The 14,733-nt window shown below is 41.4% G+C and overlaps 1 protein-coding gene across 7 annotated transcripts in view; it reads left to right on the forward strand.

The window, feature by feature from the left end:
• Nucleotides 1-3,679: 3,679 nt before the first annotated feature.
• The window catches only part of TNRC6A (trinucleotide repeat containing adaptor 6A), a 101,496-nt gene continuing 90,442 nt past the window's right edge, over nucleotides 3,680-14,733 (forward strand). For 4 of the 7 annotated variants that reach the window (XM_030925129.1, XM_030925132.1, XM_030925131.1 and 1 more), the window contains exons 1-2: nucleotides 3,681-3,868; nucleotides 4,281-4,328. In XM_030925129.1, the coding sequence (XP_030780989.1) occupies nucleotides 3,864-3,868; nucleotides 4,281-4,328 (53 nt within the window). In that variant the 5' untranslated portion in view covers nucleotides 3,681-3,863. Of the gene's footprint in view, nucleotides 3,869-4,280; nucleotides 4,329-14,733 lie in introns of those variants that run through there. The other 3 variants (XM_030925138.1, XM_030925130.1, XM_030925137.1) reach the window with 3 other exon arrangements.

The raw sequence follows: 14,733 nt of genomic DNA on the forward strand, positions 1-14,733 counted from the left end.
ATCTGCATTCAGAGAGTACTTAAATACAACAGAATAAATGAGATTACCCATCCTAAAGAGACAGTAGAGAAGGGGGAAGGACGGAAGTCTGGAATAAAGCCTTGGGAGTGGGGGAATCTCCAACATTTATCTGATATAAAACAGAAGATGCAAAACATACCAAAAAAAAAAAAAAAAAAAAAAGGCTAGAAAGGTAAAAAGAACTCCAGAAGAATATACTGTTAAGATGGCCTAGCAAAGAGATTCTCTTAAGAAGGAGGGAAGGTTAGGTTGTGGCAAATGTAGCTAAGAAGTAAATCAAGATGAAGACAGACATATTTCCATTGAGTTTGGCACCCTCAAAGTCACTTGCGACCTTCATAAGAGCAGTTTTGGAGGAGGGATGGGGATATCAGGTTAAAGAGAGCTTGGAGACGGAGGAGAGCCAGTGAAGGTGCTTGTGTTGAACACCTTCCCAAGAAAGCATTGTTGGGAACGAGAGCAGAAAAATGGAGCTGGAGAGGAATGACGCATCAAGGAAGGTTTGGGCTTTTTGCTTTTTAATGAGTTTGTATGGTGATGGGAAATACTCAGTAGAGAGAATGATTATTTAGTAAAAAGAAAAGATAGTAACAGGAAAAGATCCTTTAATGGGTCCCACATAAGGAATCAGTGCTGATCTCATATTGTCATTTTTCTTTGATGTCTGCACCAAGTTTAAGTAAGAGATAATTTAAAAGTGACTAGCATGACCTCATATAGAACACTTTACATTGCAGCCCAGGAAGGCTCAGACGCGATGTCCAATCACTGTCGACAAACCTTCTGGAAATCACATCTTTTTTTTTTTTCCCCAAGACAGAGTTTCACTCTTGTTGCCCAGCCTAGAGTGTGCAATGGCGTGATCTCGGCTCACTGCAACCTCTGCCTCCTGGGTTCAAGCAGTTCTCCTGCCTCAGCCTCCTGATTAGCTGGGATTACAGGCATGCGCCACTATGCCTGGCTAATTTTTAATTTTTAGTAGAGGCCGGGTTTCATCATATTGGCCAGGCTGGTCTCAGATGATCCGCCCACTTCCGCCTCCCAAAGTGCTAGGATTACAGGTGTGAGCCACTGCACCAGGCCAAGAAATCACATCTTATTAGCTTCTCTGGAGCTGGGAATTAGTTCCAGGCTTTCTCAACCTTGGTGTTATTGGCATTTTGGTTCAGATACTCCAGTGTTGTAGGGGACTGTCCTACACATCGTAGAATATTTAATAGAATCCCTGGTCTGTAGCTATTAGATACCAATCGGTAGCATCCAGTGTGACAACCAAAAAGTTCATTGCTAAATGTCCCCAGGGGTAGGGATGGGGGCAACATTGTCCCAATTAAGAATCACTGAGTTATTAAAACCTAAAAAAGTCTAATAAAAAAATCAGCCAATCTCAACAGCTGTGCAAATGTTGATAAATATGACTGTTTTCATTGCCTTATGCTGTTGTGAAAAATTATTCCTAAACCTGGTACGAAAGCATATTGTGCCATAAGTATACGTTCATATTTTTAAACTCCTAATGAAATACCGTAGTAACTTTTTAAACATTTTAAGTGGAAAGGATTGTGAAAGAAAAACAAATATGAGTATAGGTAAGTGAACCTCAGGGATGATAGTGGGAAAAGGAAAGTCACTAGCATTTATTCGGTGCCCACTACGTTTTACATTTTGTAAACCTGATTTTTTTTTAAAAAAGTGTTTTTTATATGCTCATTGCAAAAAAGGACAAAACAGATACAGTAAAAGAAGAAAATGAAAAAAGTCATCATCAGTTAACATTTTGGTGCATATGTTTCATGACTGCATTCACTCACTAGCTTATCCTCTCGGAGAGGATAGGAACCCAGTATGTATAGGGAAGTTTTGTTTGTTTTTAATGGGAGAGATTCAAGCATGTTGTAAAGCCAGTTGAGGCTGGGCGATCACCCGAGGTCAGGAGTTCAAGACCAGCCTGGCCAACATGGCAAAACCCCGTCATCACTAAAAATACAAAAATTAGCCCGGTGCAGTGGTGCGCGTCTAGTAATCCCAGCTACTCAGGATGCTGAGGCAGAAGAATTGCTTGAACCCGGGAGGCGGAGGTTGCGGTGAGCGGAGATCGCGCCACTGCACTCCAGCCTGAGAGACAGAGCGAGACTCTGCCTTAAAAATAATAATAATAAGGCCGGGCGCGGTGGCTCAAGCCTGTAATCCCAGCACTTGGGGAGGCCGAGGCGGGTGGATCACGAGGTCAGGAGATCGAGACCCTCCTGGCTAACACGGTGAAACCCCGTCTCTACTAAAAATACAAAAAACTAGCCGGGCGCGGTGGCGGGCGCCTGTAGTCCCAGCTACTCGGAGGCTGAGGCGGGAGAATGGCGAGAACCCGGGAGGCGGAGCTTGCAGTGAGCCGAGATCGCGCCACTGCACTCCAGCCTGGGCGACACAGCGAGACTCCGTCTCAAAAAAAAAAAAAATAATAATAATAATAATAATAATAATATGAAAAATAAAAAAAAATAAAGCCAGTTGAAGGACTTAGGTTAGAAAAAGGAGAATGGGATGATCCACAGAGTGGGGTTTCTGAGAAAGTATAAAGGTTATAGATTTTAAGCACAGAGGAGGAATTATCTTTAAATTAGAAGAAAAAGCATGATGAAAGGTTGGAAAGAACACACACAAGTGAAAATATGTATCTTACGGTATCTACATGTATTATATATTGTTGTATCTACCTGCAGATATGTATGTCTTATCTACATGTAGGTATACATGTATACTTTTAATGTACACATATGCATCTGCGTCTACATTATACATATCGTAGTGTATCTACATGTATGTATCTTACTGTGTCTACACTAAGGTGTTTCTTACTGTGCGAGCTACTTTGGAACTTGCTTTTTCACTTATTCTATTGCAACCATTTCCCTCATGCCGGGATTATTCCTCCACATCATTTTTACAGTGTCCTAATACCTGCCAGTAGCTGTCTTCGAAGCCATCTAGTAGCGCTGGACATTTTGGCTGTTTACAATTTTTCACCATCATCAATACCACAGCTTAGTATCTCGATGGTGAAACATTTGCAGATACCCAGAATTATTTCCTGAGCAAAAAATCCGTGCAGGCGGAATTGCTGAGTCAAAGGTCGGTGGATAAAAATCGCTTTTAAGCCTCACAACCCGCCTCAGGTATGCATTCTTTACCTGAGGAGGAAAAGAGACGCAGAGAGGTTAAATAACTGACCCAAGGTCAAAAATAATTATAAGTGGCTGAATTCAAAAGCAGCGCGGGCTCATGAGGCTGAGGTTGGGGTAGGATTTGCGTTTTAGGCAATTTTTTTTTTTTTTTTTGGTGTGTGTCAGTGGGGGAGGGGCCGGGCGGCGGGTAGGAAACTTGTGTCGCAGCAAAGAAGGAGAAGGGGAGGGACTCCCCTCCTTCTCGGTCAGACCGGAGTCGGCCGCACCGAAAAACGTTGGGCTCGGGGCTCCGCAGGCCCCCCAGCCACTCCGCGGGGCGCCTCGGAGGCTGTGACCTCCAGGGAGGTCCGGCCGGGTGCAGCGTGCCACGCCGGGGCGGTTGCCAAGGACCTGCCCCGTCTGCGGGTCCAGTTGCTAGGGCCTCCATCTTGGGGGCCAGTGGCCGCGGCGCCCCCGGAAGGGGTTGCCGAGTGGGGCATTCACTTCCGGTCTGGGGCCTGCGGCGGCGGCGGTGTCGGCGGCGGCGGCGGCGGCGGCGGCAGCGGGTCGGTGTAGAAAATGGCGCTGGTGCAGCGGCTCGGGCCTCTCCCCGCGGCGCTGCGGAGGGCTTGAGGCTCGCGAGCCTCCTTCGCCGCGCCCCACTTGCTCGTGCACTTTACACACATGAGGTGAGCGGAACGAGGGCCTCCCTCCGGGCGGGAGGAGCCGCGGGCGCTGCCGCAGGGCCCGCAACCGCGGAGGTGGCGGCGGAGGCGGCGGCGCCGGGCGTCCCCGAGACTTCGGGCCTCGGCGGGAGGGCGCAGGCTACGTTGCTGCGGAGGCCGGGCGGGCGGCCCGGGGGAGCCTCACTGCGCCGCGCAGCGCCGCAGGGGCCGGGCCGGGTTTTGCGCTTCGCCTGCGCCGCCGGACCGCAGTCCGGGCTGCAGCCCCGCAGCTTTGTGAGTCCCCCTCCCCCGCCCCGTCCCCTCCCCTCCCCCATCCGGCCCCGGCGCGAGCCTCTGCCGCAGCAGCTCTGTTTTCACGCGCATCTCGTTTTTGTGTGTGTTTTTGTTTTGTTTTTGTTTTTGTTTTTTGTTTCAGAGAATTGGAAGCTAAAGCTACCAAAGACGTAGAAAGAAATCTTAGCAGGTAAGATGGGCGACCTTTCCATCTCCCGCCCCATGATAATCGTGTATTTTTACTTCGATTCACCCTTTCTGGGTTGAGAAGTTCCCCCGTGTCATTTTCTTCCGCACCCAGAGAGCAGACATTCGGGAGAAGCGGCCTGGGGGGAATACTGGAGGGATTGCGGGGAGATGCGTAATTACGCGTGTTTCTTTCTTTAAAAAAAAAAAAAAAAAAAAAGCGCAAAGCAATTCTTGTAAACTTAGTTAAAGCATTCTCACCCTTTTAGAATTTAATTAGGGGACTTGTGCATTAATTACTATTGTAAATGGTTGCAGGCATTGTGTGACTCATGATTGAGGCGGCCCTTATGGCGGGCTGTCAAACTGTTTTGGCTTCCCCGTTATTACTTTGTAGTTCAAATTGTTGCCTTTATGAAAAGATACTATGTGTTCGCATTTTCTTCCCCCCCCCCCCCCAACACATTGTAGTCAGGCGGATTCTGTTGCATTGGAAATAGTTTTGTCCTTGAACTTTACCAAGCATAAGCTGCGTTTTGTTTTCCTTTGAAACTCCATTTCTGTCAGTGTTCGGTGTGTGCTCTTTTTATCAGCCAGTAAAATAATTAAAAATCTTTTCTCCAGAAGAGGTTATCGTTCCTGTTGGGCCTTCTTGGGCCCTGCTGCTTTTGCATCACCGCGAAGGGAGGAGGTTTTTTTTTTTTTTTTTTTTAAACAATGTCTTTATGGAATGGAAATACTTAGCTTCATTGAGCTGTAATTGCTTAAGCATCAAGGAATTGTACTGTATTTAACTCCTTTTCACATTCATTTTCTTTCCTACCGTCTTTTCCTTTCTTATTCATCTTTTTCTTTTGCATCATATTGGGACACTCAGGGAAACTTAGCCAGTTAACCAAATCCGTGAATAGCTTTTTTTTTCTTATTTTTTTTCACTTGTTGAGAATAAAATAAAATTTCTCTTATCTCAGGTTTTAATGTAGTTTACTCTTGATTATTGCAGGTTTTAGGTTTACATTGGGGTTTTTAACACTCACATTTCAAATCGTCTGAATATTTTGCACTGTGTAGAATTGTTCCAAATTGCTGGCCTATTGAGTTTCATAAGATACTAATCTGTTCAGGTGATCGTTAAAGAATGTATTCAGATGGTGAAGGATAGGCATCATTGGTTTACCCAGTAAGGGATTCTCTGTTACTCAGAATAATTATGGAATCATTTAAAGGAAATTAAGTCTGACATCACTGACTATTTGTGGTATATTCACATAAATTTTGTTGTCAAAATCTAGTAAGGAAATGTTAAGATATGGAAACATTAAAGAAAACAGGTTGAGCCATTAAAGTGTAGTATCAGCAGAACAGAGCTTAGAGGTCTATTTCTCCTTCCATTTTTGTTTTGTCAGGTAACTGTATCAGTTTAATTCCTATGAAGGTGTTCTAGTACTTGATTAAAAATTGTCTGTACCACAGGTATAATTTTAATATTAGGTAGAACTCGAATCTCTAGGTTGGCTATTTATCAGAGTTTGAATTCCAGCTCTGCTACTTGCAATATGACCTTGACTCTTGGCAAGTCACTTAGCCTCTCTCTGTCCAATCTATAAAACGAGCGGCTTGGGCCAGCCAGTTGCTGAGGTCTGTTAGGCCCTTTGGGTTACATAAAAAGGAGCAGAGTGGTGTCCATGTCCACAGAGGGCATGTACAGTCTAAGAGAAAGACTATCGTAAGTACATAAATAACAGTAATACTAGGTAGATGATGTAGGAATCAAAAGATACCATCCCATTCATGTGCTTGAGGATATTCAGTGGTCAGAAGGCATGAAAGGAAAAACAAATATCAAAGAGATTGTAAGGCAATGTGTACTAAGGATCCAATGAGGGGGGAGCATTTCGTGCAGGTTAAAAGTGTTCTGAGGAAAGAGAGAAGTGATTAAGTGGGCGGATGGTTCCTTCAGCTCCATCTCTAGCTGTGTTTGCTTTTTCACAAAAAAGAATGTATCTGTCTTTACCCATTAGTGCTCTCCCCAGGAAATCAAGGCATTGTATTCATTGAGTAACCATTTTTTGAGCATTTTCGATATTTCAAATGCAGGACTGGGCACTAAGCCAGGGAAGAATGTAAGTAGTTAAATTTATTGATTGCTTACTATGTGCCTGGCACAGTTTTCCTAAGATTTTACATGAACTCATCTGATCCTTGAAAAACCCTGTGAGGTAGGTAGTATTATTATCTCCATTTTACAGATGTGGAATTTGAGGTATAAGGTGGTTAAGTAACTTGGAGGAGACCATATCACTGGTAATTGGAGTAACTTTTTAGGCTTCGAACTTGAAAAATTGGAAAATTTCTTTTGGTAGGCAGAACCCACAGATGCATGCAATACTTCTAGATCCGTTTCTCAATCTTGGCACTTGACATTTTGGACCAGATAATTTACTATTGTGAGGGTTGTTCTCTGCATCACTGGATGTTCAGCATCCGCAGTAGCACACCTTGCCCAATTGTGACAATCAAAAATGCTTTCAGATATTGCTAGATGTCCCTGGGTGTGGCGCAAAAATCGACCCTGGCTGAGAACCACTGCATTAGATCTTCATTAGGAATTGTAATGTGAAAGCCCCCAACTTTTAGTTGTTGAGTTCATTTAAACATCTTTTGGCCGAGTGCTGTGGCTCACACCTATAATCCCAGCACTTTGGGAGGCCGAGGCAGGTGGATTGCTTGAGGTCAGGAGTTCGAGACCAGCCTGGCCAACATAGTGAAACCCCATTTCTACTAAAAATACAAAAGTTATTTGGGCATGGTGGCGTGCGCCTGTAATCCCATCTACTCGGGAGGCTGAGGCAGGAGAATCACTTGAACCCGGGAGGCAGAGAGCCGAGATCTTGCCACTGCACTCCAGCCTGCTCGACAGAGTGAAACTGTCTGAAAAAATAAAAAAAATCTTTTATTAACGTGGAAGCCCAGACCCTATTATGTAGATCCTCAGTTTGGAAGCTCTGGTTTCTGAATGTCAAATATGTGTTGCCATTCTCCTTTTACTCTGCTAAGCTGCAAATCCTCAAGACGGTGTGTCTGCTGGTAGCAAGTGCCAGTTAAACATTGGCACAAGTAATAAATATAGTTTACTATCGTAGGTAAACTGTATTTTAAAATTCACAGTTGGCCATTAAAATTGTCACATTATGTTAGTATCATGGGAGCCATAATGTCTACGTGAAGGCGATACCATTATAACTGAACTTTGAAGAATCAATTTTGAAAGGCAGAGAAAAGGGCATTGTAAGAACAACAGCAGAAGTAAGGACACAAAAATCCAGAAAGTACAGGAGATTTTGATATTGCAGTGTGTAGTTCAGGTTATATAAGGTGTTTGTAGCAAACTGGTTGAGGCCAGATGTAAAGGTTCTTGAATGTCAGGTTGAGGAACTTATGCATAAATTTTTAGGTATGGGAACTATTGCATGCTTTTTGTTGGGTACTGATGTGATAGAATAATCTTCTCGTCTGGAATTACTAACCAGGTGTATTTATGGGAGAAAACTAGTGATCTAGGCAAGAGGCGATGGAGGCCTGAATTGAAGTGGTGGCAAAGAGAGGTGAGTGAGGCTGGACCCAGTGGCTGACACCTGTAATCCCAGCACTTTCGGGAGGCCAAGGCAGGAGGATTGAGCCCAGGAGTTTGAGACCAGCCTGTGCAACATGATAGACCCTGCCTCTACAAAAAAATTTTTAAAAATTAACTGGGTATGGTGGTGTGCACCTGTAGTCCCAGCTACTTGGGAGGCTGAGGTGGGAAGTTGCTTGAGCCCAGGAGTTTGAGGCTGCAGTGAGCTGAGTTTGTGCCACTGCATTCCAGCCTGGGCAACAGAGTGAAACTCTGTCTAAAAATAAAGAAAAAAAAAAAAAAGGAAAAAAATATGAGTGTATAAGATACTGAGGAAGTTAAGAATCTGGGATTTGACAGCTGATTAGGTGTCAGAGGAGTTAAAAATACGTAGGGACCTTCATCTTGGGTGAATGAGAGTTTGACCCAACCTCTGAACAGAATAGAAGTCAGAGCAGAAATAGGAGTTCGGGGAGAGAAGATGCTAAGTTGCATTTTGCAATTGTAAAAAAAAAAAATCTGTCAGTACTGGTCTAGACCAGTTGAACTCAACTGGTCTAGTCTGAAAAAATATTTTGGAGGCCAGAATCATAGAATCGTTGAATATTTAGAGCTGGACTGTGACTTTAGATGGAGATCAGCCAGCATTCTCACTTATTCATTTCTCAAGTGAGAAAGCTATGGTTGAAACAGATTCAGTAACTTAATGCAAGTTTATATTCTCTATCAAGTGACAGAGCTGGGATTTAAACAGGCCTTTTGACTCTAATTCTAGCATTATTCCCATTGTGCAGTATTTTATTTTATATTGCACAATAGATAAAATATAATTTTGTTTTGTCCTTTTTTTTCCTAAAAGAGTGAAAGCCATTATCTCAATATGTTATGTCCATTGCGATCACTTTACTATCATGTACTAAATGTGTTTAAAGTAGAAGTTAACTTCACGTTATGCTGATTTGTCCCCCCATAAACCAACTGTATGTCATCATACAACAAAAGTTGTTAAAGGTGCTATATACCATATAATGTTGCATCTAAACTGGGACACTTTTCTGAGATGCTTTTGCCTGGGACAAATGCTATATTAGAAATGACTAGGACAGGCCATGTGTGGTCCCAGCACTTTGGGAGCCGAGGCAGGTGGATCATTTGAGGTCAGGAATTCAAGACCAGCTTGGCCAACATGGTGAGACCCCATCTCTACTAAAAATACAAAAATTAGCCAGGTGTGGTGGCATGCACCTGTAATCCCAGCTATTTGGGAGGCTAAGACAGGAGGATCTGAACCTGAGTTGTGGAGGTTGCAGTGAGCCGAGATTGTGCCATTGCACTCCAGCCTCTGCAACAGAGTGAAACTCGTTTCGAAAGAAAGAAAGAAAAGAAATGACTAGGACAGCAGGAGTATCTCCGTAGCTAAGGTGGATCCCACTCATGCAATTCATCAACCTTTGTCTGAAAAAAAAAAAATCTGATTTGGTTAACCTTTTCTTTTGCTTTGCTGTGATATGGTTTGCAGGCCAGCGCATGCTATTGCTATAGGTTAGTGCAAAAGTTAATTGTGGTTTTTGCCCATTTTTAATGTACAAACCTAATATGTTTTTTTCTAGCTTAATTTGGCAAATAAGTGGTAAATCACTTGATAGAATAAATTAATCTCAAACTGTAAGCTTAATTTAAAAATGTGTAATAACCCTCTGTGGAAAATTTGAATATAAACATAAAAAGAATGCCATTCTGTAAGCTCTTTTGATTTTTGGCATCTGAAATATCTGAAAGTATCAATTGCAAAACATCTTTACAATTTTAATGATAACTGCAAAAATATTGCCCATGATTGGAAAGACTAAAATGGTATGCATTATATGTATTCTGTTCAGACTAATGCATGATTAAGTCTCTCACTGAAAAAATAGAAATCCCTATCTCATTTAAAAATTTTTAAAAATTGGCGGTGCACTGTGACTCATGCCTGTAATCCCAGCACTTTGGGAGGCTGAGGTGAGCAGATCACTGGAGGTCAGGAGTTAGTTCGACACCAGCCTGACCAACATGGTGAAACCCCATCTTTACTAAAAACACAAAAATTAGCCTGGCATGGTGGCACATGCCTGTAATCCCAGCTACTTGGGAAGGTGAGGGAGGAGAATCGCTTGAACTTGGGAGGCGGGGTTGAGGGAGGAGAATCGCTTGAACTTGGGAGGTGGGGGTTGCAGTGAGCCAAAATTGCACCATTGCACTCCAGCCTAGCCTGGGCACAAAAGCAAAACTCTGTCTCAGATAAATGAATAAATAAATAAATAATCATTCTAACCTTAAGCAGAATTGCAGAAATGTTGCAACAAATACCTGTGTCTCTTTACCTAGTTTTAATGATTATTAGTATTTTGCCACGTTTGTTCTATCATGACATTGCACACCAAAATATGGCAGTAGGTATCTCACAGAATAAGGGCATCCTACCTAACAGCAATCAAGTGATCACCCACAGGAAGTTTAACTTTACAATACTGTCTGGTCCCTATTCAGAGTTTCCCAATTTTCTCGATTTTTTTTTTTTAAAGTTATATTTGTTCTTTCACTCAGTTCCTGCATCCTGGGTTGCATTTAGTTGTGTCTGAAGTTTCTCTTACATTAGGAGCATTTTCCTGCCCATTCTGCTTCTCTCATGACAATGCCATTTTGAAATAGTCCAGTCTAGTAGTTTTTGCAGACTGAAATTTGCATTTTTTGCATCTTGTCTGTATGATAAGGTTCAGGTTGACCCTTTTTGGCAGGAGTATCCCATAGGTGATGATGTGTTTGTCTTCAGTATTCCCTCCCCACAGCATTTTGAAGTAAATTAACCGAAAGGTTATCCAGTACTCTCACTTCTACACTGACTTGGTGTTTCTTTCCTTTTAGGAAATGCCAAACAGTTGGTTTAAACTGAGGTGTAATTTTAAATATTTGAGGATACAGTAATTACAAGCCTTTGTATTTAAATCGATCGGCCATAATGATTACTGCTTTTATGAAGATTTATGCTGAAGGTAGCTCCCTTACTGTGGGACATAAAAGTTGCTTGTTTTCAGCCTTGACCAGTGATGAACTGATAACCCTGGTAGGAAAATGAAACATTGGGGCCGGGCTTGTAATACACTTTCTTGAAAGAATGCCTCGTTGAAATTAGAGGGGCACGGTGCCACCAGACCAAGGGTTCTCATCCCGACGCTACAGAGGGACCACAGGTATTATGAAGTATTTTGCAAAATTGAATGTATGCTAACATAAAAAAAACACACAACAAAAGCAGATACAGTCCTTAGTGCTCATTGGATCTCAAAGGGTCTTTACTCCTCAAAGATTAAGAAACTGCTTCGTTATGAGGAGGTTGTCAGAGGAGCTGAATAGTATCAATAAGAGGAAGATGTTTGAGATTCAAAAGGAAGTAATATTCGACTAAGGCATAGCTTCTTTCCATCTTACAAAAAAGCCATCCATGAAAATAAATATAGTTTAAATTTCCTATTTAAGATGTCTTATTTTAAAAATGATTTGCATACTCTGTGTGTTTGAGTTGGCTATGAAGCAGGAATCCTAGCATTTCCACTCTTGTAACTAGGGAAAAGCATTTTGAATTTTTAGCAGTAGTATATTATGTGATGATGACTCAGCTGACTTCCCATTTTAAATGGAATGTTCAAAACAGATTGAAACCTGGTTGAGGAATTTTATACTTTGAACCTTACAAGATATTTTCTGCAAACAGTGACTGATTGGATTTTGTATAATAACAAACAAGATTAAACCAACTCAGTTGTTTTGTTGTTCTTATTAGTGGTTTTCAGTCAGGGAGCATTTATTGAGCTGTTTGCTGCAATAATATTGAATATTTTTAGAGTTATGACGTCTGTGTTTTGTTGACTTTGGTCCTTTCTTTCTCCCATTCTTTTGAAGTTTCCCTAAAACACACGTGTGCACAGACGGGAGAAAATGGTAGTTAAGTATGTGCTGATTTTAAATGTCCTTCTAAATATCATTTATTCCTTGATCATTGACTATATAAATGATGTAAAAGAAATATGTTTTGTATGTTATTCCACTTGTGAATCCCTTTGCAATGTGAGGCATATAGTGAAAATCTTACCTTTTAAAGATAGGGTCATAAAATGTGCATTCTTTACACTGCTGCAGGTTAATCATCCTCAAGCCATGTTTATGAGGCCTGTCAGTCACTATTTCTTAGAAACCTTTGTTAGCTCTTCCCCAGTGACTCTCAGCTTACCAATTTTGCCTTCCACCTTTTACCCTGTCCCCAATTCTTCCTTCTCTGAATGTACCTTTCAATTTCTCTCTCAACTTTTAAATAACAGCTTTATTCAGATAAAATTCCCATACGATAAAATTCACCCCTTTAAAGTCCACAAAGTGTATGATTTAATGGTTTTTAGTTTATTCACAGAGTTGTGCAGTCAGCACCACCATCTAATTCTAGAATTTTCACCCCTTACCCAAAAGCCCCATAATAGCAGCCACTCCCCATTTGTCCCTTCCCCCCATGAGGCCTCTGGCAACCACTAATCTACATTCTATTGTAACTCTATGGATTTGCCTATTTTCGTTTAAGTGGAATCATACTATATGATTCTTTTGTACCTGACTTGTCTTATTTAGTGTAATGTTTCCAAGATTCGTCCATCACATCGCATATATCCTTTATTCCTTTTTATGGGCAAATAAATGTCATTGTATGGCTGTTGCCCATTTTGTTAGTCCCTTCGTCAGTTAATGGGCATTTGGGCTGTTTTTTACTTTGGGGCTTTTATGAATAATATTGCTATGAACATTTATGTACAAATGCTTGTGTGGACATATATTTTCAATTCTATTGGTTATACACCTAGGGGTGGAATTGCTGGGTCATATGGTAACTCTGTTTAACTTTTTGTTTGTGTTGTTTTGTTTTGTTTTTTGAGACGGACTCCCACTGTTGCCCAGGCTGAAGTTCATTGGCGCAATCTCAGCTCACTACAACCTCCCACCTCCCAGGCTCAAGCCATCCTCCCACCTCTGCCTCCCAGGTAGCTGGGACTGCAGGCACATGCCACCACGCCTGGCTAATTTTTTGTATATTTTGTAGAGATAGGGTTTCACTGTGTTGCTCAGCCTCTATTTAACTTTTTGAGGAACTGCCAGACTGTTTGCAAAGCAGCTGCACAGTTTTACATTCTCATCAGCAATGTATGGAGGCGCTGGTTTCTCCACATCCTTTCCATTGCCAGCATTTGTTAGGGTTCTTGTTTCTGATTTTAGCCATCCTAATGGATGTAAAGTGGTATCTCATTGTGGTTTTGATTTACATTTTCCTAATGGCTAATGATTAGAATCTTTTCATGTCCTTATTGGCCATTCGTATATCTGATCTGAGAAATGACCATTCAGATTCTTCTCCCATTTTTAAATTAGGTGATATTTTTTGTCATTGAAAAAGATCTTTATATGGCTTAGATACAAGTCCCCTATTAGATACTTGATTTACAGGTATTTTTTTCCTATTTTGTGGCTTTTGTTTTTACTTATTGTGTTTTTTTGTTGTTGTTGTTTTTTGTTTTTTGTTTTTTTTGAGACAGAGTCTCGCTCTGTTGCCCAGGCTGGAGTGCAGTGGCATGATCTCAGCTCACCGCAAACTCCACCTGCCAGGTTCAAGCATTTCTCCTCCCTCAGCCTCCTAAGTAGCTGGGATTACAGGCACCCACCACCACACCCGACTAATTTTTGTGTTTTTAATAGAGACAGGGTTTCACCATGTTGGCCAGGCCGGCCTTGAACTCCTGGGCTTAAATGATCCACCCACCTCTGCCTCCCAAAGTGCTAGGATCCCAGGCATGAGCCACTGCGCACAGTCTCTTTTCACTTTCTTGTTGGAGCCCCTTGAAGCACAGAAATTTTTAATTTTGTAAATGTAGTTTACCATTATTTTTTTCTGTTACTGGTGTTGGCAACAAATCCAAGGAAACAAAGATTTACTTGTATTCTAATAATTTTATAGTGTTAGTTCTTATGTTTAGTTCTGTAATTCATTTTGAGTTAAGTTTTGCCTATGGCATGAGGGCTCCAACTTCATTCTTGTTACGTAACTATCCAGTTATTCCAGCTTCATTTGTTGGAAAGACTTTCATCTTGGCACGCTGTTGAAAGTCAAGTCACTTGATCATAAAATGAAGAATTATTTCTGGACTCTCAATTCTATTCTGTTGATACTGTGTGTTCATCATTATGCCACTTCCACACTGTCTTGATTACTTCAGTTTTGTAATAAGTTTGGAATCAGTATGAGCCTGCCTTCAAGACTGCATTGGCTAGATAACCAGAGACTAATTATTTTAAAAAATTTTTTTTAAAGATTGCATTGACTATTCTGGTTGTATTTCTTGTGAATTTTTGGATAAGCTTGTCAATTTCAGCAGAAAGGCAGCTGAGATTTTGATAGGAACAGTGTTGAATATGTAGGCCAGTGTCATTTTATAATATTAAGTCTTCCAGTTTACGAACATGGAATCTTTTTCTGTTTATTTAGGTCTTTAATTGCTTTCAAAGATGTTAGGTAGTTTTCAGTGTTTAATTGTGCTTTTGTGAAATTTATTCCTAAAACTTTTTGATGCTATTGTAGATGGAATTGTTTTCTTGATTTACTCTCTGGGTTGTCCACTGCTACTGTATAGAAATACAATAGTTTTTTTAAAGTTTTTTAAAAATTGTAAAACACGTAAAATTTACCATCTTACCCATTTTAAATGATGTCGTTTGGTGACAT

The sequence above is a fragment of the Rhinopithecus roxellana genome, chromosome 20, assembly GCF_007565055.1.
Source record: "Rhinopithecus roxellana isolate Shanxi Qingling chromosome 20, ASM756505v1, whole genome shotgun sequence".
NCBI lineage: Eukaryota > Metazoa > Chordata > Mammalia > Primates > Cercopithecidae > Rhinopithecus > Rhinopithecus roxellana.